This window comes from Ursus arctos, unplaced genomic scaffold, assembly GCF_023065955.2.
Source record: "Ursus arctos isolate Adak ecotype North America unplaced genomic scaffold, UrsArc2.0 scaffold_2, whole genome shotgun sequence".
Classification (NCBI taxonomy): Eukaryota; Metazoa; Chordata; class Mammalia; order Carnivora; family Ursidae; genus Ursus; species Ursus arctos.
Genome location: NW_026622874.1, coordinates 45756642 through 45780374, shown reverse-complemented (window position 1 = coordinate 45780374; position 23733 = coordinate 45756642). Strand labels below are relative to the sequence as shown.

The 23733-nt window shown below is 37.3% G+C and overlaps 2 protein-coding genes across 8 annotated transcripts in view; one reads left to right on the top strand and one right to left on the bottom strand.

Moving 5' to 3' along the window:
• UCHL5 (ubiquitin C-terminal hydrolase L5) overlaps positions 1-23313 on the bottom strand; it is a 49026-nt gene extending 25713 nt beyond the window's left edge. For 2 of the 6 annotated variants that reach the window (XM_026517359.4, XM_057315579.1), the window contains exons 1-3: positions 22363-22465; positions 14756-14819; positions 13064-13169 (exon numbers count right to left, since the gene is read on the bottom strand). In XM_026517359.4, the coding sequence (XP_026373144.1) occupies positions 13064-13169; positions 14756-14819; positions 22363-22438 (246 nt within the window). In that variant the 5' untranslated portion in view covers positions 22439-22465. Of the gene's footprint in view, positions 1-4670; positions 4769-13063; positions 13170-14755; positions 14820-22362; positions 22552-22589 lie in introns of those variants that run through there. The other 4 variants (XM_044390684.3, XM_044390683.3, XM_026517358.4 and 1 more) reach the window with 4 other exon arrangements.
• The window catches only part of RO60 (Ro60, Y RNA binding protein), a 28143-nt gene continuing 27204 nt past the window's right edge, over positions 22795-23733 (top strand). Inside the window, exon 1 of one of the 2 annotated variants that reach the window (XM_026517357.4) lies at positions 22795-22939. The gene's annotated coding sequence lies outside the window, so the exon portion shown is untranslated. The remainder of the gene's footprint in view (positions 22940-23733) is intronic. The other variant, XM_044390682.3, reaches the window with a different exon arrangement.

Below are 23733 nucleotides of genomic sequence, written 5' to 3'. Positions count from 1 at the left end.
AACTTGCCCCAAGGGCACAGAGCTAAGCAAGAGGCAGACAGTCTCATTCTAGAATTTGTGCACTTAGCCACCATGTTAGGCTGGCTCTGTACATATATGTGGTCTCCCTAACAAGATTATAACCTACTGTAGACAAGGACTTCTTCCACATTTCCTACAGCCCCTAAACAGTGTTGAGATTATAGAGTTAGAAAGAACCTCAGATTATCAGTGTGAATACCAGCTATGTTAATTATAAAGTTGAACTAAATTTGGTGAATGATTTTTTCAAAATAGTTTAGTTCTATTGCTATATTTTGTTACTACATTATGATTAAATACTATTTTCTAATTAGAGTCTTTCCAAAATGCTAATTCACTTATGATTTTAAAATTTAGCAAACTGTTTATATCCTGCCGGATTTCGGAAAAAAAATTTTCAATTATCTTTTGTCTTTAATTCTTATATTCCTCTACTTATTGTGCTGCCAGAGGCTTTTGAGGTCTTCTAAAATCCACCAGTTCTTACATCGTTTGCTGCAGTATGTTCAAAAAATTCCTTGGTAAGACTGCTTTCTCTACTAGGAAACACTAATACCCAGGTCTCAAACAAATATAACAATACCACCACACTTCTGATATTCCTCTCTAATAATATCTTGTACTCAAAACTATCTTATAATGGACAAATTAGAGAAAAGTAACAGGAAATCTAGAATCCAATTAATACTGCTGATTACTTTTAATATGTATTTTTCTCTGAATCACAGTTCTTTAGTAAATTTGGAGAAAAAAATTTCAGTGATTAAAGGAGACTTCATAAAGGTGGTTAACTAAAACTCTGTAAGACTCAGTGCCCCCTTATCTTGGGCCAAAATTATCTGGAATGAAATTATCTGGGAATGATTTGGTAGGAATGAAGTTAGAAGAAGTTAAAGTTTATACTCATTCACACGTTCTTTCAAATTCACACATTAGGGACACACTATGTACCCAGTGCCAGGCTAGATGCTGAGGCTACAGCACAGTACTCTCAAACATTCCTATGATCTAGGGGCTTCAAATCTGTAATCCATCACTTTAGAAAACTTTCTTAAAGAATTAGGAAAAAAAAACTCCTCCAAAGTCATCAAGTTATAAACATTAAACATGCAGGTTTTTTTGTATAATCATCTTCAATATTTCTTTAAAAAGAAAAAATCCCGTGGTTACTATTTCTCCTTCAATGTTAATAATGATTCACATTGTCCATGATTTATTACACTTATTTTGTGTGTGTATGAAGAATAGCAATCATGGTGTGCATGGGTATAAAAATACCTTTCCAGGTTTAAAAATGAGTTTATCGCCACCAGGTGGTTATGCTATATATAGCATAGAATTGCCAAAAGGAAAAAAAGACCTTAAAAAGGGTATCTCCAACAGACGTAGTAAAGAGAAGGGCCATATGCACCCCAATGTTCATAGCAGCAATGTCCACAATAGCTAAATCGTGGAAGGAGCCGAGATGCCCTTCAACACATGACTGGATTAAGAAGTTGTGGTCCATATATACAATGGAATATTACTCAGCTATCAGAAAGAACGAGTTCTCAACATTTGCTACAACATGGATGGCACTGGAGGAGATAATGCTAAGTGAAATAAGTCAAGCAGAGAAAGACAACTATCATATGATTTTTCTCATCTATGGAACATAAGAACTAGGGTGATCGGTAGGGGAAGAAAGGGATAAAGAAAGGGGGGGTAATCAGAAGGGGGAATGAAACATGAGAGACTATGGACTATGAGAAACAAACTGAGGGCCTCAGAGGGGAGGGGGTTGGGGGAATGGGATAGACCGGTGATGGGTAGTAAGGACGGCACGTATTGCATGGTGCACTGGGTGTTATACACAACTAATGAATCATCGAGCCTTACATCGGAAACCGGGGATGTACTGTATGGTGACTAATATAATAAAAAATCATTTAAAAAAAAAAAGGGTATCTCCATACAGTCATTCAAGTATTTACTAACCACCTACAGTGTGCCAGACATTGTGGTGTGTGGGATGCAGAGTGAATGAGAGAGTTAGAGAGGTCTTTCACCTCATGAAACTCACATAAAAAGCACCTTATATACATCTGTTTGGAAGAACTTTAACTTTAGTTCATGTCACAAAAAATTTACTGCAGCCTAACTTATTTTGTAATCCCCAACTTTTTAAATCTTTAGTTTATCCTGAGTATTCTATTATATGCTCTAGCTTGTAACACATGTTCAAACACAGTAGTAAAGTTCAACAATAAAAGGAGGCTAGAGTAAGAGGTCACAAGTAGGGCTGGTCCAGAACTTTAAGAACTTGGTTTGAATTCCTTTGAAAGAACATACATTCTTTAGTTCATCCAGGCTCTTCACTCCCTATTTATTACACACAACCTGATTCACGCATACGTGTTGCAACCTGATACTGCAGCCACTTGACTTGTAACCCCTGGACTAGAGAATAACTTCTTTTCATAGTTTATACAAAACAATATGGTGGGTGCTCAGAGGAACGCTCCTATAATAAAGTACTGCATTATAAATTACAGTCAATCTTCACTGAATTGTAGCCATAAAATAAAAAGTTTTCAATATTTATTCATAGTCAAGGGGGAAAAAAGGGTTGAGAATAAAACTGTGGGTAACTCAAGGGAAGGTGACTCTAAAATAAACACAAAACAAAAAAAGTATGCAATAAGTGCCCTGCCTGTGAAAAATTTAGAAAAAAATCCACACATGAGAAAGAGATGAACAGAAAACCAAAATGATGAAGACAGAAATCATCTTTAAGTAACAGAGGTTTCTCTATGAGTGTAAAATTTTAACAGAGCTTTGAAAGCTTTATAGGACCTAGAGAATAGAGAAGGAAATTCATTCAGGGAAACAAGAGGGTATGAACGAAGGAACAAATTTACATGGTATGTTCAAAAGACAATGAGCATACTGGTTTGTATCAGCATGATTGTGGTCAGGTTTTGTCATTATTTGTTACCTTGAAAACCACTGACCTTAGCAATTAGTAGTTTGCCCTCGGAGCAAAAGATTTTTAATAGGGAAATAACATAATAAAAATAGGGTTTTTATTATGAAAGATTCAGTTTGACAATTTACAGCAAGGATTGAACATGGCTGAAAACAGAAACAAGATCAGCTGGATTGCTACCCTAATGCACATATGAAACAATACAATGTGATAGATTAATGAATACATGAAACCTCTATCACACAAATATGCAAGTCAGAATTCTAGGAGTCAGGAATACAACTATAAAAAAGGGGTTGGGCGCCTGGGTGGCTCAGTTGGTTAACCATCTACCTTCAGCTCAGGTCATGATCCTGATCCCACATTGGGCTCCCTGCTTAGCAGGGAGTCTGCTTCTCCCTCTGCCCCTCCCCTTGCTCATGTTCTCTCTCTCTCAAATAAATAAAATATTTTAAAAAATAAAATAAAGTTAAAAAGAATAAGGGAATACTAATAACCATATGAAACAATTTTGTAAATTTAAGCTAAAATGCAGAAATTAGGGGTGCCTGGGTGGCTCAGTCGTTAAGCTCTGCCTTCAGCTCAGGGCGTGATCCCAGGGTTCTGGGATTGAGCCCCGCATCGGGCTCCCTGCTCTGCTGGAGCCTGGTTCTTCCTCTCCCACTCCCCCTGCTTGTGTTCCTTCTCTCGCTGGTTGTCTCTGTCAAATAAATAAATAAAATCTTTAAAAAAATGCAGAAATTAAAAAAAAATCTTATCAAAACCAAGTCAAGAAGAAATAGCCTAAATGGTCTTTTAAGTATTAAACTGAACCAGTAGTTATATATATACTCACAAAGAAAATACCAGGCCCAGAATTAACTGTAAAGGCCCAGAATTGGCTGTACAGGCCAATTCTATCAAAATCTGAAGAAAAAGATCATCTAAACTTAATACAAATTCTTTGGAACAATAAAAAAAAAAAAAGAGGAAATTCCCAGCAAACCCCTAATACTAAAACTAATCAAAGCTATTACAAGAAAAGAAAATTAAGGTCCATTTCATTCATTAATATAAATGAAAACGCTAAGCAAATAATACTGAATTAAATCTGACAGTACATAAAGACAGAATATATCATGACCAACTAGGCTTATCCCAGATATGAAGGATTATTTCAAAAAGCATTTGAAAAATTTTCATAATAAAGACACTCACTAAATTAGTAACAAAATGCCCTTACCTGAAAAAGAACATTTAAAAAAATAAAAATAAAAACCAGAGTAAACATCATCCAAAACAAGAAAATGGTAAAAGCAGTCCCTTTAAAATCATGATGTTTTATTGAAGGTCTTAAGCAAAAAGAAAAGAAAAATAAATTAGAGGTATAAGGATGTGAAAGGAGGAAATAAAACTGTTATCACTTGATATAGTAATTTAGACAGAACCCCTTCAAAATAACCAACATACAAATATTAGAGGTAATAGAAAAGTTTAGTAAGATAGCCAAATATTAAAACATAAAAGTGAATTGCATTTTTTTACCAGCATCGAAACCTAGAAAATTAATTGAAGAGAAGGTAGGATCTATAATTATAACAGAAATATCAAGGAGTTAGGATTAATCTAATAAAAGAGGAAAGGATCTCTACAGAGAAAATTACACATGTTAAAGATAATAAAGATCTAAACAGATACATACTATGTTCATGACTTAATATGAAGATATAAATTCTCCCCAAATTGACATATATAGTCAATGTTATTCCAGTCAAAATTCCAACAGAATTTTTCACACAACTTGGTAAGATGACTCTGAAATTTACATGAAGAGCATGGGGCCAAGAATAGAAGGATACTTCTGAAAAAGAGCAGGGAAGAAAGACATTACCTATTAGATATCGGACCTTATGAATAAGTGAAAGGAATTAGGACAGTGATATTGGCACAGAGACAAACTGATGAGTGGAACAGAGTACAGTCCAGAAAACACACACACACACACGGAACTCTGATATACAACAGAGGCGGAATATGTTAGATAACTAGGGAAAAAAACAGATGCTTAATAAATGAGTCTAGAAAAAAATGTTGATCTATATGGAAAAAGATAAAACTGAACTCCTACTTTACATGATATACCAAAACCCAACACCCAATGAATCATGGACATAGATGTCAAAAATTAAAATTTAAATACACAGGTAAATATCTTTTACAACTTCAGACAGATAACAATTTCTTAAACAAGATACAAAAAGCACTGGTTCAAATATAAAATTCTATTCATCAGACACCCAGAAAAGGTAAAACATTAAGGTGCCAACTTGAAGAAGTAGTATCAAGAATACATAAACAACTCACAAATCAAAAAGAAAAACACGATTCACCCCATAGAAAAATAAAAATAAACAGAAATTTCACAGAAGAAACACATACGGACACTTTCAAAATGATTAGAGTCCAGGGAGATGTAAACCAAGACCACAATGAAATACAAGCTGGCTGGCAAAAATTAAAAGGCCTGACGATACCACATTGGAGCATGTGGCTAGACAGTTACTCAGATATTCCTAATGGGAGTGTAACTGGAGCATCTACTTCAGAAAACATTTTGATACATTTATGTACCACATTAAGTAGTCAATTCTACTTCTAGGTATACACCAGGAGAAATCTGCACATATACAACAGCAGACATGTAGAAAAATGTTTATAGCCACATACTTCATAATAACTCAAATGTCAATCTAGGAAGAATAAGTAAATAAACCCAGCATGTTCATGCAGTTGGTATTATACAGCATGCAATACTATGATAAACAACTTATAGAAGAATCTTAATGATATAGTATTAAGTCATGAAGTAAGTCCCCCAAAATCACACAGAGAATGTAAGAGATGAAATGAAATAAACCACTTATGTCAGGGGATTTTAAAATGGAGCTAGGAGGGATGCCTGGGTGGCTCAGTCAGTTAAGCGTCTGCCTTCAGCTCAGGGTCCTGAGATTGAGTACCGCATCAGGCTCCTTGCTCTGAAGAGGGGCCTGCTTCTTCCTCTGCCTGCCACTCCCCCCACTTGTGCTCACTTTCTCTCTGACAAATAACTCTCTCTGACAAATAAATTAAATATTTACATAAAATAAAATAAAATAAAATAAAATAAAATAAAATAAAATAAAATGGAGCCAGGAAGCCAATGAAGAAATGGGACTTATGCACATCCTCACAAGATAAAACCATGAACTTCAAATTGAGTGAAAGGGAATAAATTCCAAGGACTCTCTGCCCAAACACCTGTAACTTGCTACAGTAAGACTTCGCTTAGTGAAAGCTTTAGCAACCAATTATATTCAGTCAAGATTAGTTTTTTGTGAGTCAACACCAATCAAAATTCTTTGTAAGCAACACAAACATTCCTTTTGTCTTTTAAAACCTTGATTTTCATTGCCTAGGGAACACAGTTTCGGTTGCTACTCAAATCTGTGCTCCCTGATGGCAACTTTGAGACCCCAAATTAATGCTTTTGTCTCATTTCAGCACTCCTCTTTTTTCAATTGATAAGCATAATACTTTTTATCTAGTCAAAATTTTATATACACACCCTTTTTAGGAACAAAAAATACATAAAAGAGAAAGCGGGGGGGGGGGGGTGCCTGGCTGGCTCAGTCAGTTAAGCAGCTGATTGTTGGTTTTGGGTCAGGTCATGATCTCGCAAGATCGAGCCCCAAGTCCAGCTCTTTGCCGAGTCTGCTTCAGATTCTCTCTCCCTCTCCCTCCCACTCCAGCTCTCTCTCTCTGAAATAAATAAATTCTTAAAAAATTAAAAAAAGCAAGGAAATGATATACCAAATTCAACATGAGGATGGATTACAAGGGATGGAGGGAGGGAGGATGAGAGTTATGTTGAACAATGGGTGAGAGAGAAGGAAATAATAGATGAAGTTTACTTGGGTGGTGAGTTCTTAAGGGCTTACTGTATTACTTAACAAAATAAACAAATAAATAGGAGTCATGAGTGTGCGTCATCAATCAAGGATTATCATAATCCTACTCCATGTACCTGAAGATGATTTTTTTTAAAAAGGAAAAAAGAAAAACACAGGCATCATCCTTGGTTGCTGTGTCTTCCTCCTTCATCCCCACATCCAATCCATTACACATTAAGGGTGCTAACTACTTTATCTATTAAGTGTTATTCAAATCTGCTCATACTCATCTCTACCACCAATCTTTCATCTACTTCTGCACGTACTTCTGCAAAAGACTCCTGATAACTAGTCTTATATTCTATACCACTGTCTCCTCCTCAAATGAATTCTCTACACTATAGCCAAAGGGATCTCTTCTAAATAAAAATCTGATCATGTCATACTTCTTTAAACACTTCAATAACCTTCTATTACTCTTAAGATACAGACAAAAAGTCTCAGTCTTGGCCTAAAATACCATGCATGATCTGACCTTTGTCAGCATTTCTGGCAGAAGGCTAATATTCTCTAATAACCATCCTCTCCTTCTTCCATATGAATAAAGCACCCAAATTTTATTTGGGTCCATGACCACCTGGAATGAAGACAACTTTCCCACTCTCCTTTGCTGCTCAGTACAGCAATGTGACTGAGTTCTGGCCAGACAGAAGTAAGTATGTGACACTGGCAAATTCTAGAAAATGTCCACAAAAGGAGAGAAGTGTACTGTCCCCTTTCTGCTTTCTGGAATGTGGAGTTAAGATAGAACGGCTAAATCTCCAACAATCATCTTGGGCCACTAAGTAATCTTTAGAATAGAATCCACACACAAAGGAACAAAAGAGTCTGTAATCCTGACAGTTCTTGGAAGTGAAAGAGAAAAACTTCTATTTCTTACAAAACATTGTGTCTCTATACCTAACTGTACCTAATTGTGATTAACAGGCTGCCTGTTCAGCCTCACATCTCATGCCATCTTCCCCTTGCTCTCTATATGCCAGTTACACTGGCCTTCTTTTAGTACATTTTACTAGTCTTACTTCCTTCTGCTATAAAGCTGTTATTAATCTGGGATGATCCTCAACCTCTTTCTCCCAGCTAATACCTACTTAACCTTTAGACTTCAGCTAAACTGTCACTTACTCAGAGCTTTCTCAGATCTCCCTAAAGGGGTCAAGTCTCATTTTTATATATATAATAAAAAATTTAATCTTGCCCAAAAAGAAGCCTTGCTTTGCCCTTGGCTTCTGGGAGGTAACACTAAGCTCTTGAAAAGCCAGGCCTTGTAAGAGCATCTTTGTTTACCTGGGGCATTTGGTCCATAAAGGTAGTCTAACACTGTGACTTCGGATGGAATTTTGGGTCAACAATATCAGCTCAATCTCCAAGGTGACTGGAAACTGAGGTCAGCCACGTTGGGTGGTCAGCCAGGTCTATGAGACTGAGGCCAGAAAAAAACCTCTGGATACCAAGAATTGGTTGAGATTCCCTCAATGACAATACTCTGTACATAGTGTCACATATGGTTGCCAGGAAAGTTAGTGTCATTTGTGACTCTACTGGGAGAAGACAACTGGAAGCTCTGAGCAAGGAACTTTCCCAGACTCTGCCCCAACCATCTCTTCCCTTGGCTGAATTTAATCTGTACTTTCACTGTAATAAACCATAACTATAACTATAACAGCTTTCAATAAGGTCTATGAGTTTTTCTAGAAAAGTACAGAAATTGAGGGTGGTCTTGGGGACCCCCCAAAGTTGCAATTGTCAGAAGTGAGGGTGGCTTGGTGACCCTGAACGCTGTAGTTGGTGTTCAAAGTGAGGGTGGTCTCACACATTGTTTTCAAACTTTGCAGTATAATACGGTTGTCATTTCACTCCATGTAGCACTTATCACCACAATTTTACATTTCACTGATTAAAACCAATCTCTTCCACTAAACTCTAAGCACCTGTGGGCAGGAATTATGACTATTTATCATTCTCCAAGCACCTAGCACAATATCTGGCACATTGTAGGCAATCATCCTTTCCTGGAAGACTGAATAGTCAGACAAACCCAATACAACCTTAGTAAGTACAATCTTAGTGAGTAAATCAGTGAAAAATGGTTTAACAAGAAAATGTTTTGCAGCAAAGTATCAACAAAATGTCATTTCTTACACACAAATTATAATTACTAGATTCTTTTCTCAATACTTTATTCATCAGTGATCCACGTTCATGCACTCCTACAATTAGAGTGTATGATCAGCTAAAGACAGCCAGTATTACTATTATCTCTCTAAACTGATTCAGTTCCATCCATAAATACCAAAAATATATACTTAGTTAGTATTTATGACCTTATCATAAATAAATATAATTTTAATTACATTTTTTAAATTTCTGAAAATAGGAGACTCCTGGATAAAATCATTATGAGTCCTTGAAGCCTAGAATTAAGGATTATGTATTATGTAATACAAAGTTTCTGGCATAGGCTCATAAGAGGCATACACTAGAAAGACTAAAAGATATTATTGGGGAATTACTCATCTGTCAGTTCAATAAGAACTGCTGAGATAATGTGGTACAAAAAACACCCAGTATTATTGGAAAATCACTAATCCTAGATACTAATAAACATGGCAGGAATAATATAATACAAATAAAACATTAAATTACAGTTAAGATAGAAATACAGACCTAGAAAAATATTACAAATTCAAACCTTAGTATCATTTTTCTTTAGAGTACTTTCTTTTACCTTAAAAATACTTAGACCTCTATAAACCATTAATGTCGTAGCGTTAGTGAATACTAGTGTTAATTTTAATATTCTTAGAGATAAAAAGCTCAGTCTACATTTATTGGATATCTACCATGTGCCAGGAACTGTACATAAAAACAAAACCCCAGACTCCCAGGTTCACAATTTAGTGAAAGAAATTACACGCATGCGCGCGCACATACACGCACACACACAGAAAAAAATCTGGAAGAATATAAATCATTTTCAGGTTATCTCTGAAGCAGGGATTATAAGGGACTTTTATTTCCTATATCATATAGTTACGCTTAAATTTTGTAAAATGAATATATATATTTATATACCTTAAAATATAAAACCTTTCTTTAAAAGGAGTAAATACACCTAAAGGACTTTTAAAATTATCTGTCTCCTATTTTTTCTCTATTATCTAGATCTTGAAAATCACAAACTGTGGTTTTGAAATTATAATTATTGTTGTACAATAATTCTCACATCAGTACAAGTATTATAATATATAAACAAATTATTTGTGTTAGAGAAATAATTAGAAACTCAAAATGTTGATCATTAAGTGATTAAATAAGTTACAGGACATTTACACCAAGAATACTTTTAAAAGAGGCAATGTTGTATGTGGTCAAGAGCATAAAACTTCAGAGCTACAGTGCCTGATCTGAGTCTGCACTCAGCACATGGTCACATATGCCAATGATACTGCCAATGATACCTGCATAACTTGGGCAACCTCTTTGGGACTCAGTTTCCACATCTGTGAAATAATAAGGAATCTATGAAACCACATAGCTTTGTTGTGAGTATCAGCTACAAAAGATAAATTATACATAAAAAATAATACATATGGAAGTGCCTAATAAGCCTTCAGAAAACGTTAGCTAATACTATTATGTGTATGGAAATTGAACAGAGTCAAACTTTTATCATTAAGTGAAAAAAGATGCAAAGTATTTTGCATAACAATCCAACTTTAGTAAGAAAATTATAATAATGTGTTAGCATATGAAAAGACAATGTGGGAGGTAGTATGGCATGTGGAATCACAAATCTGGGTTTTAGACCTGGGTTTAAATTCTGCGTGATCTCTGAAAAATAAATTAATTTTTCCAGGTCTCAATTTCTTCATCTGTGACATTAGGATAATAACCTCACAGAGCTGTTTCAAGGATTAAATAAATAACATATCTAAAGCACAATATCTGATACACAGTAAGAATGGTAAATGTTGGCTACTGTTGAATTGTTTTCATTATTTTTGAAATTAAGAAGAGACATGCCTGTCTTATTCACCATTATGCCCCTAGTACCTAAAACAATGCCTAGCACAAAGTGGGTGCTCAATAACTACTTGCTGATTAAATGAATGAGTCAAACCAATAAAAGTGGTTAGTAGAGATGGTGTGGGGTTACAAAGATACTCACTTTTATCATTATGTATTTCTGTACTTTAAGTTCTGCTATCATAAAAAAAATACACAATAATGTTCTCTTAACCCTTGAAGTAAAAAGAAGAAAGTGCTCATTTTTCTAAAAAAAAAAAAACAACACTCAATTTTAAAAAGTTGGGGGAAAATGGAAAGAAGTAGTAAGAGGAAAAGGGAAAACAAGTTACTAAGAGGAATAGCGAAGACTTGATCCAAAGGGCAATAATGAGAATTAGCAGTTTTATTTTCAACCTTTCTAAAGGTTAAACAGATTATCCTAAGCAGTATCTTGAGTCTGAGAAATAAATGCAATTTTCAAACAAATGACATCATATTTAGCTTAGATTTTAAACATAAATCAAACCTCTTTTTATCATTCTCTTTTTCAGCTTTTCCAAACAATGGACCAAATGTATGGAGACATCTAATAATAGTCAACACTTCACTGTATATACTAGAACAGCAGTTTTCAAGTGTGGTCCATGGACCCCCTGGGAATTCCTAAGACCCTTCTCAAGGGCTTTATGAGCTCAAAAATTGTTTTCATAATAATTCAAAGACAGTTTTTGCCTTCTTCCCTGCTTTCACATTTGTACTGATAGTATAATAGCAATGGCAGATAATACTGCTGGTATTTTAGCATCAATCTAGGCAGTGGCATTATACTGTTTCATTGACACAAACAGTGAAAAAAAAAAAGCCAGTTTTACTGAAGACTGTCTTTAATGAAGCAGTAAAAGTTATTTTTATTAAAATCTGACTTTGAAGTACAAGTCCTTCGTTTTCTATCAAATGAAATAGGTAGCACAAATAAAGCACTTCTGCTGTAAACCAAAACATGCTAGTCATTTTGAGGAAAGGCAGTAATACCATTGTTTGAGTTGTGAGCTAAGTTGGCTGCTTTAATCTTGGAACATCTTTTTCACTTGAAAACACAAATGGCAGACAAATATGGTTGTTCAAACAGGGTATGTGGCAGATATTTTTCTTTGAATTGAGTGAAATGAGCCTGTTACAGGAAAATACCTGACAGCATATGTTTTTTTTGATAAAATTTGAACTTTCAAGTGAAAAATTAGAATTTGGTAAGGCTAAGATCCTCCACTGTTAGTTTAAAAGTTTCATGATACTTAACCCACTGTGAGTTTAAAAGTTTCATGTATGTAATCAAATGTGTCAACATTTAAAAGATCTGTATACATCGGTGAGCTTTCAAAATGACCAATGCACGATGTTATCAAATGCAGCATGAGCAAAAATCCATTTGTAGAGCAAGATAAACCAAAGAATTTTAATATAATAAAGAGTATAGTTCATTGATATGGTTTCAGATTTCACATTGCAACTAACCTTTAAGAAAGCAACATTTTTTGAATTTTGCTATCAAAGACTATCCATAATTCTCTGAAAAAGATATTAAAATACTCCTCCCTTTCAAACTACACATATGTGTGAAACTGAATTTTCTTCATATACTTCAACCAAAACCAAAACCAAAACCAAAATACTGCAACAGACTGAATAAAGAAGCAGACAGGAAAAAACAGCTGTGTGCTATGAAGCCAGACATTAAATCTGCAAAAATGTAAAACATAAATGTAAAGCTTCTTGCTAATTTTTTTTTATTTTGGTAAGTGTGATTATATTTCACTAAAAAACCTGTTATTTATGTTAACATGTAATGCGTTTGTTGTTTTTTAATCAATTAATACTTTAAAATGTTTCAGTCTTAATGTCTAATATAATAAATATTGATAAATATAATCCATATAAATAGAGACGCTCTTTGGAGATCTCAATAATTTTTAAGAATGTAAAGGGATTCTAAGACAAAAAAGCTTAAGGACTGCTACACCAAAGACACAAAAGTGAAACAGAGTTCTGTTTATAGAAAGAATTGCTCTCAAGACTTCAGAGTATCTGAGGACCATACCTGCTTGGCAAAAAATATTGTGTCAAGTCTGGAGTCCTGAACTACAGAGCCTGCTGGTTCTTCTCCTGGTTGCCACTTGAAAAGAAAAATTAACCCATGAACTGGCCTACAAAATAAAATACAAGTTAATGACACCAAACACTGCTTCTTTTGGAACACGCTGTCAATATGTTACATTTTAGTCAGCTACTTAACAAATACATTGCAAACAAAGTAAGTTTGAGAAATTTTTTAAAGATTTCTATTGCTATTCAGTCACTAGAATGTTGCCTATGACACAGCTAATAAACCTTAACATTATATTAGATAAAACAGAATTATAATGAAAGGTTTATTGTCAAATCTGGATTACTCACTTCTACCTTGTATCACTTCACTTAAAAACTAAAAATAAGAACACAACAAAACTAAAAGAAGCTGTTAACCCTAGACTGAATTCTAATCTATATGAATAAAGTTCACGTGGGATGTTTATAGATAAATGGCTTATAGCATATATATTATAAAATATATTAAGTAGGGGCGCCTGGGTGGCTTAGTCGTTAAGCGTCTGCCTTCGGCTCAGGTCATGATCCCAGCGTCCTGGGATGGAGCCCCACATGGAGGCTCCCTGCTTGGTGGGAAGCCTGCTTCTCCCTCTCCCACTCCCCCTGCTTGTGTTCCCTCTCTCGCTCTCTCTCTCTCTGTCAAATAAATAAATAAAATCTTAAAAAAAAAAAGTTAAGTCACCTTTACATAATTGTTGGATTCATGAAAAATCATCAAATTGCAGTTATGAATGGGTGCTATCATCTTTTACATAATTAAAGGAACTCTTGTTGCCCATGAAACATTAAATCACCACTTTAGGATTCTCTCCAGTCTTTTTATAACTGTCTTCCATGCAACAAAACCCTTTCCTATCCTTTAAAGACAGTTCAAATGGTGCATATTTAATTAATCTTTCCTGACCACTCAGCCAGAATTAATCCCTTATTTCATCTCAAGTCATTGCTTTTTCATGGGGAAGGGGAAACTAGGGGGAAGCAAATGATCTCTTTACTATTAAAAACAGTAGCTATATCCTTAAAGTTCCCACTTCCCCTTTAGAAGCCTACTCGTCACATTCCAAGAATCCAAGAACTCTCCCTCCAATGAAAATTCTTCTAGCCCTCTATTTGCAATACAGGCTCAATGCTTGGGGGCATAGAGATTGAGGGTAAGGGGAGTCTCAGAGAGGTGATTAGAGACAAATGGATGGGGAAAAGGAAGGTACTTCCTGGCATCTACATTTGGAATCTGAACTGTAATCTCTCCAAGAAGCAATGTGATAATGTATAGACAAGTTCTGAACTACCATTAAAATACATTATCTACTAAATATGCTTTTGTAGACTAACCTATTACGTTTTTCATGTTAAAATGTGTTCTATGTTCTAACCCTATTGATCTATAAGTGACTACTGTAAAAAATCAACCAATAAACCAATTCTGACATGGAATTACAGAGACCTGGTTTTTAATCCCTTAAAAGTTACTTACATATGAGTCTCAGGTATTATAAAATGAGAGTAATAATACCTATTTCACAAGATTAAAGACAGACTTAAAGGAGGTGAAGTAATCAGCCTAAAGTAATCCAAGTAAAATAAACAGAAAACAGTCTGCTTAAAATACAGACATTACTTTTAACACAACTAAGATGATACTTACTTTAATTTTTCAAAGTTCTCAGGCTCTAAACTCCATATTTCTTCTACCTGGGCCCCTCGGCAACCTGAAATAAGAAATTATTACTTTACAAAACAAAATAACTCATTTTTTTCCTTCACCATTAAATAAAATACTAACTAAAAGAAATGCACATTTAGGGACAATGAGACAAGACAAATTAAAATGGTAAAACTAATAAAGCTCACAGCCAAATCCTTTTACTTCCTTTACTACTTCCTAATTATTTATAATGGGAGTATATTACTTTTATAATTTAAAGAATTTTCAAGAGTTTATTTTCACTGAAACACCACTCCAGACTTCTCAGTCTCCCTCAGTCTCTGTCTCTTCTGCATCTGCTCTTGCCTAGCTCTGCCCTTGGCCCTCTTCTTTTTTTACTATACACTTTCTTTTTAAGTGATAATAAATAACTACTACTTAACAGTGACTTTCATATCACATGTTTAATTCTGATCCTTTTCTTAAATTTCAATTCTTTATCTTCTTTAATATAATTTTATTTTCAACTACCTCAGAGTTCCCCAAACATACCCTTCCTTAGGACAGTGTTTCTCAATTAGGTGATGCCCCCCTGCTGTCCCCCCGCTGCCTGGGAAAGATTTTACAATGTCTGGAGACATTTTTACTGTCACTACTGTCACCAGTGGGAAGGCGTTGGCATCTAATGGATAGAGGCCAGAGATGCCAAACATCCCACACTGCAAAGGACTGCCACCAACAGCAAAGAATTATCTGGCCCAATACGACAACATTGCCAAAGTTGAGAAACCCTGTCCTAGTAGAATGTATCATAGTGACAGTATACTGGTTAAGAGGTTGGTTTCAAAAATGCCAGGGCTTGAATCCTGGCTCCTCCATTTGCTAGCTCTATGACCATTTAACCTCTCTGTTCCCCCTACTCATGGAGTCGTTATGAGGAATCAGTGAGATAATTTAGTATACATGAGATATATTTAATACAGTGTCTGGAACACTGTAAGGGTTTACTGTTAACTAGTACTATCACAATATAAAAAACAGCCATATTTACCAGTGCCTTCTATTAGTAAAGTACTTTAAATGCATTTTCCCTAATCACTGCCAAGGCAAGTATTATACAGAAGAAGTTTAGGGATGTTAAGTGGCTTGCCTAAATTCACTACAGCCAGTATATGCCAAAAAAATAATTAAAACCCATATCTGGTTCCAAAGTCTGGACACTTTTTAATATTCCAGATTATTTTCAAGTAAAAGCTAGAGAAGCCTTTGACTTACATGGGGGAAAAAAAAAGTTGGGTCAACCAACTATATGACTTTGGTCATTCATATCATCCCAGGACTCAATCTGCTCTATTCAGCAAGTATCTATTAAGTATCCACTCTTGTATTAAAGATATATGTACAAGGGAGAGTTACTAGGTTGTTTGTAGTAGAAAACATATTGCTAGACATTCACATATAGGAAGTTGGAGGAAAAAGCCTTGTAAGTGTGAACCTATAATCATATGAGAGTTGAAAAGGCACAAAAGGACACTAATGCAATTGTTAACACTGATTACTGCTATTGGAAATCAACTGTAAAAAGGCCAAACATTAAAATATTGTACATATCATACTAAAACAACAAAAATCCACTGAATAAAAGTGTCCCAAAATCTTCTGCACACAGTGAATTTCAAGTGGTGACACCGGTTTAAACAACCTTCTGCTAAACACACACACCTCTTTGTGTAAAGAAAACATAGTATTCAGCTCTTAGTATCTATCTCCTTATATACATTCAATATCTAATAATCCAACTATGTACACTCAATTTCAAATAATGTATGGTATAGGAAAGAGAAAGCAGCAGTGATTCAAGAGACCTGGGTTCCAATCCCATCACTGACTTAAAATTCTTAACCTTGAGCAAGAACATAATGTCTTTGAGCCTCACTTTCCTTGTGTATAAAACAAGGGTACTCCTACTCCCTGCTTCATCCAATCCACACAATTCTTGTGAGGTTATATATTATTAAGCACTAAATATAAAGAATCCCCTAATGCAGACTCCCTAACATATATTAAGTAAAAAGATGGGGGCAGGGTGGGGAAGGTTTTAAAAAGTTAACAAAATGTTGGTATTTTACAAATACCTTTTATGTGCCAAGCATGGTACTAGAACTTATCAAGGACAGAAAATAATAAACTATTGTCATGGTACTTAAGAACATCACAACTAGGGGCCGCCTGGCTGGCTCAGTCAGTAGAGTCTGTGACTCTATCTCAGGGTCCTAAATTCCAGCCCCACACTGGGAGTAGAGGAAACAAAGGAAGACAGGAAGGAAAGGAGGGAGGGAGGGAAAGAGGGACGACTTCACAAATACTAGGAAACAAGTATATACAATTCAAAGACAATGCAGTGTACCTAATTTGCATATGAAACGTAGGCTGGAGAGCCTTCTGGAAGATAAGAGGTAGGAGACCATTGCTATCTTGGTTTCATGGATAATTGAACTGGGTCTTTAATAGGATGACCATAGAATCTGTCATCCAAACCAGAACACTGCTCCGAGATGAAAGGAAGTACTAAAATTAAAATATGGTTGAAATATTAATGTATTGGGGAACCTGGATGGCTCAATTGGTTAAGTGACTGCCTTCGGCTCATGTCATGAGCTCAGGGTCCCTACTCTGTGGGGGAGTCTGCTTCTCCCTCTCCCTCTGCCTGCCACTCCCCCTGCTTGTGCTCTCTCTAATAAATAAAATCTTTTTTAAAAATGAAATATTTATGTATTGACAAACACATTTGCATTATGATACTAGTGGCTCCATAAAATAGTTCCATTCAAAACCTAATTTCAAAAATATTTCTCTTAAAAATAAACCTGGAACATCTCTCCCCAAGAAAAATACCCTAGTAGGGTCCTCCCTAACTGTTGCCAGTGCCTTAAATTTAAGTTCAATGCTATCTTCCAACAGTTTTGACAATTTGTCATTCCCCTAAGCTCACCAAGTCTACCAAAAAGTAAAGGCATGGCCCCAGCTTCCATACCTCTTACAAAAAAATAGTCCCAGATATATTCCCTAATCATGTCATTCCATGTTATTTAGTTAGTGATGTGACCAAATAGGAAAAACTGGATTGTGGGTTCTCAGGCAAGCACTCCAAAAACAAGGACTAGACTCAATTATTTGGGAACCTCAAGTTGGAAAGCTGTTAATTTGTATCCCCAGTGACAGAGTTCCATTTTGGGGGCCCCAACAATTATAAGCAATACTTGTTTCTAGGAGTACCAGGCAGAAGTATACGTTTACTTCTTATGTGAAAGCCAGGCATTAACTTGCCTCTTTCCTCAAAACAAGGTAACATGTACCTCAAGAGAAGTCTTCTTGTCAAGGAAACACTATGTTGGCCCCAAAAGTCATTCAGATTTGTCTCAACTGGGCCAGAGTTGTGGATGATGGAATTCTGCAAGACTTCTTCCTTGCAAGCCCAGGAGGAGTCCGTGCAATCACTAAAATACCCTGCTATACCTGAGTTCATGCCTTAAGCCAAGATGAAAAGTCAATACAAAAATTTAAGGAGAAAGCCACCTGCTGTCTAATGTAAACACTACAAGAGATAAACAGATTTGGTACTAGCCCTGTGGGTCAGGTCAGATTAATCAGAGTAGTGGAGGGAAAGGCATGTTTGGTATAAAAAACAAGAATGGCTTTTGTTGGGAGACAACTTCCAATGAGTTTCTTCTGTTTCTGCTTGTCCTCTGAGAGTTCTGGACTATCTTTTCAAGGATGTTATTTTAATAAACAGACGTAAAAGACAGAGATAGTGTCTCCTCTAGTGCAGAGAGAAGACTTATTTGCCGTCCATAGCATCTTCCTAAAGCTAAACGTTGATGAGGTTTGTGAGCTAACTCTTTAATAAAATTGGGAGCTCCCTAAGGCCAGGGTTCCTTAGCTATGACATAGGCCCATGTGTGCAACATCCACCTAGATCCACCTTCACTCCCATGGACCTGTAGGTCAAGGGAACCAATGCAAACATGAATCTCCTGCTGCTTACTGTGGCAATGGTAATACAATTCTTTATCTCTTTATCAATATATCAATAATACAATCTTTTATAAAACAGTGGCAGGCTAACTCATTAGTTGGCAAACAGGGAAAATATAATAGTACATATTTATTAACAGATGTTGGATTTTATCAAATGCTTTTTGTGTCTATTGAGATAATCATATAGCTTTTCTTATTTAGTTAATTTGGTAAATCACATTGAATCTCAAATGTCAAACCAACATTGAATTCCCAGGATAAAACCCATTCAGTCATGATATATTGTCCATTTAATATATTATATTTGATTTGCTAGAATTTTTTGCATTTATGTTGATGATGGAGTTAGGTTTGTAGTTTACTTTTTTGTAATGCCTTTCTCTGGATTGGATGTTAGGATAACAATGGCCCTCATAGAGTGAGATGGGAAATATTCCTTCTCCAGTTTTTTGGGAAAAGTTTGTGTAGAATTGGTATTACTTAATCCTTAAGTATTTGAAATAATTTACCAGTGAAGCAATTTTGGCTAGAGTTTTCACTGTGGGAAGATTTTAAATTATAATTTTAATTTATTTAATAAATATAAAGCTATACTAGTTATCTATTCCTATTTGAGCTTTGGTAATTTTTACTTTTAAAGAAATCCATACATTTCACCCATGTTGTCAAATTATTGGCAATAATGATATTTAGAATACTCCCTTGTTATATTTTTAATCTATAAAATCTATAGTGGTATCCTCTCTCTTACTCCTAATATTGGCCATTTGTATCTCTTCTTTTTTTTTAAGATTTATTTTCAAGCAATCTCTATCCCCAACATGGGGCTCAAACTTACAACCCCAAGATCAAGTCACATGCTCTACCAACTGAGCCAGCCAGGCACCCCTCTCCTCTCCTTTTTCTGACCAGGCTGACTAGAGGTTTATCCATTTTATTGATCTTTGAGAAACCAGCTTTTAGTTTCATTGATTTTCTCCACTATTTTTCTCTTTTTTGTTTCACTAATTTGAACTCTGATCTTTATTATTTCCTTTCACCTGCTTACTCCAGGTTTCATTTGCTCTTCTTTCTCGAGTTCCTTTAAAGTTGGGGTCATTGATTTGTTGTAGGAAAAGTAAATGCAGTCCCTGTTATTCCATTTTGGCGGGAAACAGAAGTTTACAGCTTCTGTTTTTAATCAGTAGACCATCACAGTTTGTTTTGATGCATTTATGAATTATGTATGTACCATACCAATTAAAAGTATAAGTTCTGTTCCATCAGTTTCTTAATGAGAACTTTGTTTTTGGGGGCACCTGGGTGGCTCAGCCGGGTAAGTGGCCCACTCTTGGTTTTGGCTCAGGTTATGATCTTGTGGTCATGAGATTAAGCCCCACATCTGCTTCAGCTTCTGTGCTCGGGGGAGTCTGCTTGAGGATTCTCTCTCTCCCTCTGTCCCTCCCACATTCTCACACACTCGTGCACTCTCTCAAACAAATAAATAAATCTTTAACAACAAAAAAAAGAATCTTGTTTTACCATGATGTTATATTTCACTAAAGTTTGTATTTATATATTCACTGACTCCACAAATACTTCCCCCTCCAGTGAAGAAACTTTCAAAATAAATTGACAATAGCATACATAAAACAAAAGGATTGTCCACTTTTTAAAGACTGAACTTCAAAAAGCTTTTTAAATTCATGAATTGGATAAGAAAAAAAACGGAAATGCTTGGAATAAACTTGCTTCACTTTTCATATGTGCCAGTGCAGAAGCTGCATTTACATATCACCCTCTTATGCGTGACTTTTAATCATTTTCAATTGTAAGTTTTCTATACATAGGGGACTGAAACAATAGCTGTTAATGGAGTGGATTAATTTAAAAACAAACTTGCCTAGTACACTTTTTCTTAAAGTGAACTTTAATATGTCATAATAGTTAAGGTTTTGAAGGTAAATATTATGGCTAAACCTGCAGACATCTCAAACTCAATAACCAAAAACGAATTCATTTTCTTGTCCATCAGGCTTGTTCAAGCTTCACCAGCCACTCAAGCTAGAAACCATGGAGTCATTTTCACCCTTTCCCCTACATCCACTCAGTCAGCAGTCTTGTTGATTTAAATAGAGCAAAATTATTGCAACTACCTCCTGCTTTTTAACCCATTACTTTATGTCAAGCTAATCACCTGACTCCATCCATTTTAAGAGACTTCTAGCTTCTCTCCCTTCATACCATCGCACCCTGCACACTATATATAGTAAACCTTTTTTAATTTAAGAATGTCATTTCAGCATTCAAGTATCTTTAAGTCCCCAGTGACTACAGGGCAATCCAAACTATACAACGCAGCATACAATCTGGTCAGTTTACCTTCTAGCTTCAGATTCAAATATTTCTCGTCTGTTACGTGTTTTTTGTCACTTTGCTAGCTGTTTCCTATGGTGTATACTTTAATATTACCACTGTTTATGTTTTTTCTTCTGCCTGTGCTCTTCCATGACCTGTGTTCCCATAACATTTTGTATATGCTCTAACATAGCAATTAATACACCATATCAGTTTGAGTGTCAGATCTTTAGAGGAGCAGTCATGGTTTATTTACACTGAAAATTCCCAAGCCCTATCAGTGTGCCTGAGACACAGTAGGTAAACAATATATGCTGGATAAATTATATTCCAAATATTCAGCTATGTACAATACAGTATCTATACCAACGTTTAGTTTTTATCCCAAGTACAAGTTTTAACATAATAGCTAGAATTAGTAATACTTGAACAAATGTAGCAATAAAATAAACTTACTGCCCAAAGTAAAGGACGGGAACAAGGACAAGAAAGGATAAAAAGTCAAATATGCTGACTATTTAGGATGTAAGACAAGGAACGTGGCCAGGAAAAAAAAAAAAAAAAAAAACTGAGGAAAGCATGTGGCCTCTAGTCTAGAGCACTAGCTCAAGAAACCACACTTTACCGGAAGCCAAAAAACGAGCAGGGAGAAGAACTAGCAAGTGGCTTGTCAGTCCCATGCAGTCAGCGTGTGTGAATGTCCGCAGAGCTATTCACACACTCAAGGTGTTCTGCTTTGAGTAACCAGAATCTCGGGTTCCTGCGCGGCTTGGACCATACACACCCCACCGTCGAGGAGGCACACCCTAGCTTTTCCTGCAGGACTGATGACCCGAGAACGTGCATCTAGGCACACCTGCCGGGTAAGGGGAACGCTCCCCAGAGAAGCGACGGGAGAAAAGGAAAGATAGGTGCGTAAGGGTGGGGGCGGGAAGCGCTCAAGTCAATTAACAAGTAATTGAGTGCCCAGTCCTGAGGATACGACAGTGCACAAGACGGATACGACAGTGCACAAGACAGATACGATCCCTGCCCTCGGGATGTGGCTCTCAAAATTACTGCGGAAATGCGACTACCCAGGACTGAGGAGTGGGCGAGAGACCTCCGCGATCCAGGTTTCTGGAGTCGCCTCCCTTCAGACGCGAGGCGGCGGTGGCCGCAGAGAACCACTCCATGCCCAGCTTGGGCCTCCTCCCGTGACCCCCGGCCCAGGACGGTCCCTTGGCTCTCACCGAATCCTTTAATGAGCTCGGTGAAGACCCCGGGGTCGCTTTCCATGAGGCACCACTCCCCGGCATTGCCCGTCATGGCCCCGGCCACACACCGCCCCGCTCCACCTCAGGCGCTGGCCGCCCCCCGCACCAGCTGCAGCCAGCCACTGATCTCGGCAAACCCGCCGCTGAGCTCGTCAACCCCACGTCACCCCGCCTACTTCCCGACAGCCTCCGGGCGCCGTCACCTGCAGCGCGACAGAGCGCGGGAGGACGCTCTAGCCATTCAGGAGACAGCGAAACTCTTCCTAGGCCGTGCAGGACCCGTAGCGGATTCGGAAGGGGCTTGGGCCTAAGAAGAAAGGGCGGGGATTCAGCGCGTCGTAGGAGGCAACATCCGGGATCCTCGCCAGTCGGGGGCGGGGCAAAAAGAGAGGGGCGGGGCTCGTTCCCGGGAGCAGAGCCTGGAGTCCCCGCCAGCGGTGGAGTTGGAGCAGTTACCGTCCGTGGGATTGGAGGAGCTTTTTGTTGTCTCCACGCACCGCGCAGGGCTTCTCCCGGTGGTGCTGCGAGTTCGGAGGTCGGCAGCCAAGCACAGGTGAGGAAACTGCGGGAGGCCGGCTGGGGGCCCTTTGTGCGGTCTGAGCGGCTCCGGGGACGCACAGGGTTTGGCTGATCCTCCATGTCCCTCATCCAGCGTCCTAGCGACTGAGGCCGGAGCAAACACTTCTCCAAACCATCGTTCTCCCCCGCCTTGCCTCTGCGTCCTGCCGTTGGTGGATAGCGGAACCAGCACTTCTGCGGGCACAACCTCGCTTAACCCGGATCGGACGCTCCCGAGGGTGGGCCCTTCCCAAATCCCGGACCGCTCCGTCTTGTGCTTCCTTAGCGTTCCACAGGCCGGCGTCCGGAGGGCCTGCTTTAGCTTTACTCCTCCTCTTCCTCCTCCTTCTCCCGCGGCTTCTGCGCCGAGAGGCGTTGCCCGGATTTGGGGTTTGGGAAGAGGGATCTTTGTGGGAAGACAGAAGGCGAATTTATCCTCGAGGGATGACGAGAGGAGAAAGATCTGTAGTTCGTGGAGATGATAGACAAGTGTAAGGGGATGCGATGCTTCAAAGAAAAGGAGGTTGAGGAAACGTAGTGTATTAATCGAAAAACATTTGTAATGTTTCTAAGATTAAATGATGAGTTAACCCAAAAATGCCTATATTCGCTAAACCGTGAGATTGCCCTCATTCAGCAGGCTTTTGCAGAATATTAGTGTTAGGATTAAAATCTTCAAGAGTGTATGTATTTATTCATCACTCCTTAAAGCTCTGACTTCCAAGAAGGGCCTTTGGATTCTAGACAAAAATGCTTTAGTAGACAAAACTGGTTCCTTGCTCCTCGAAC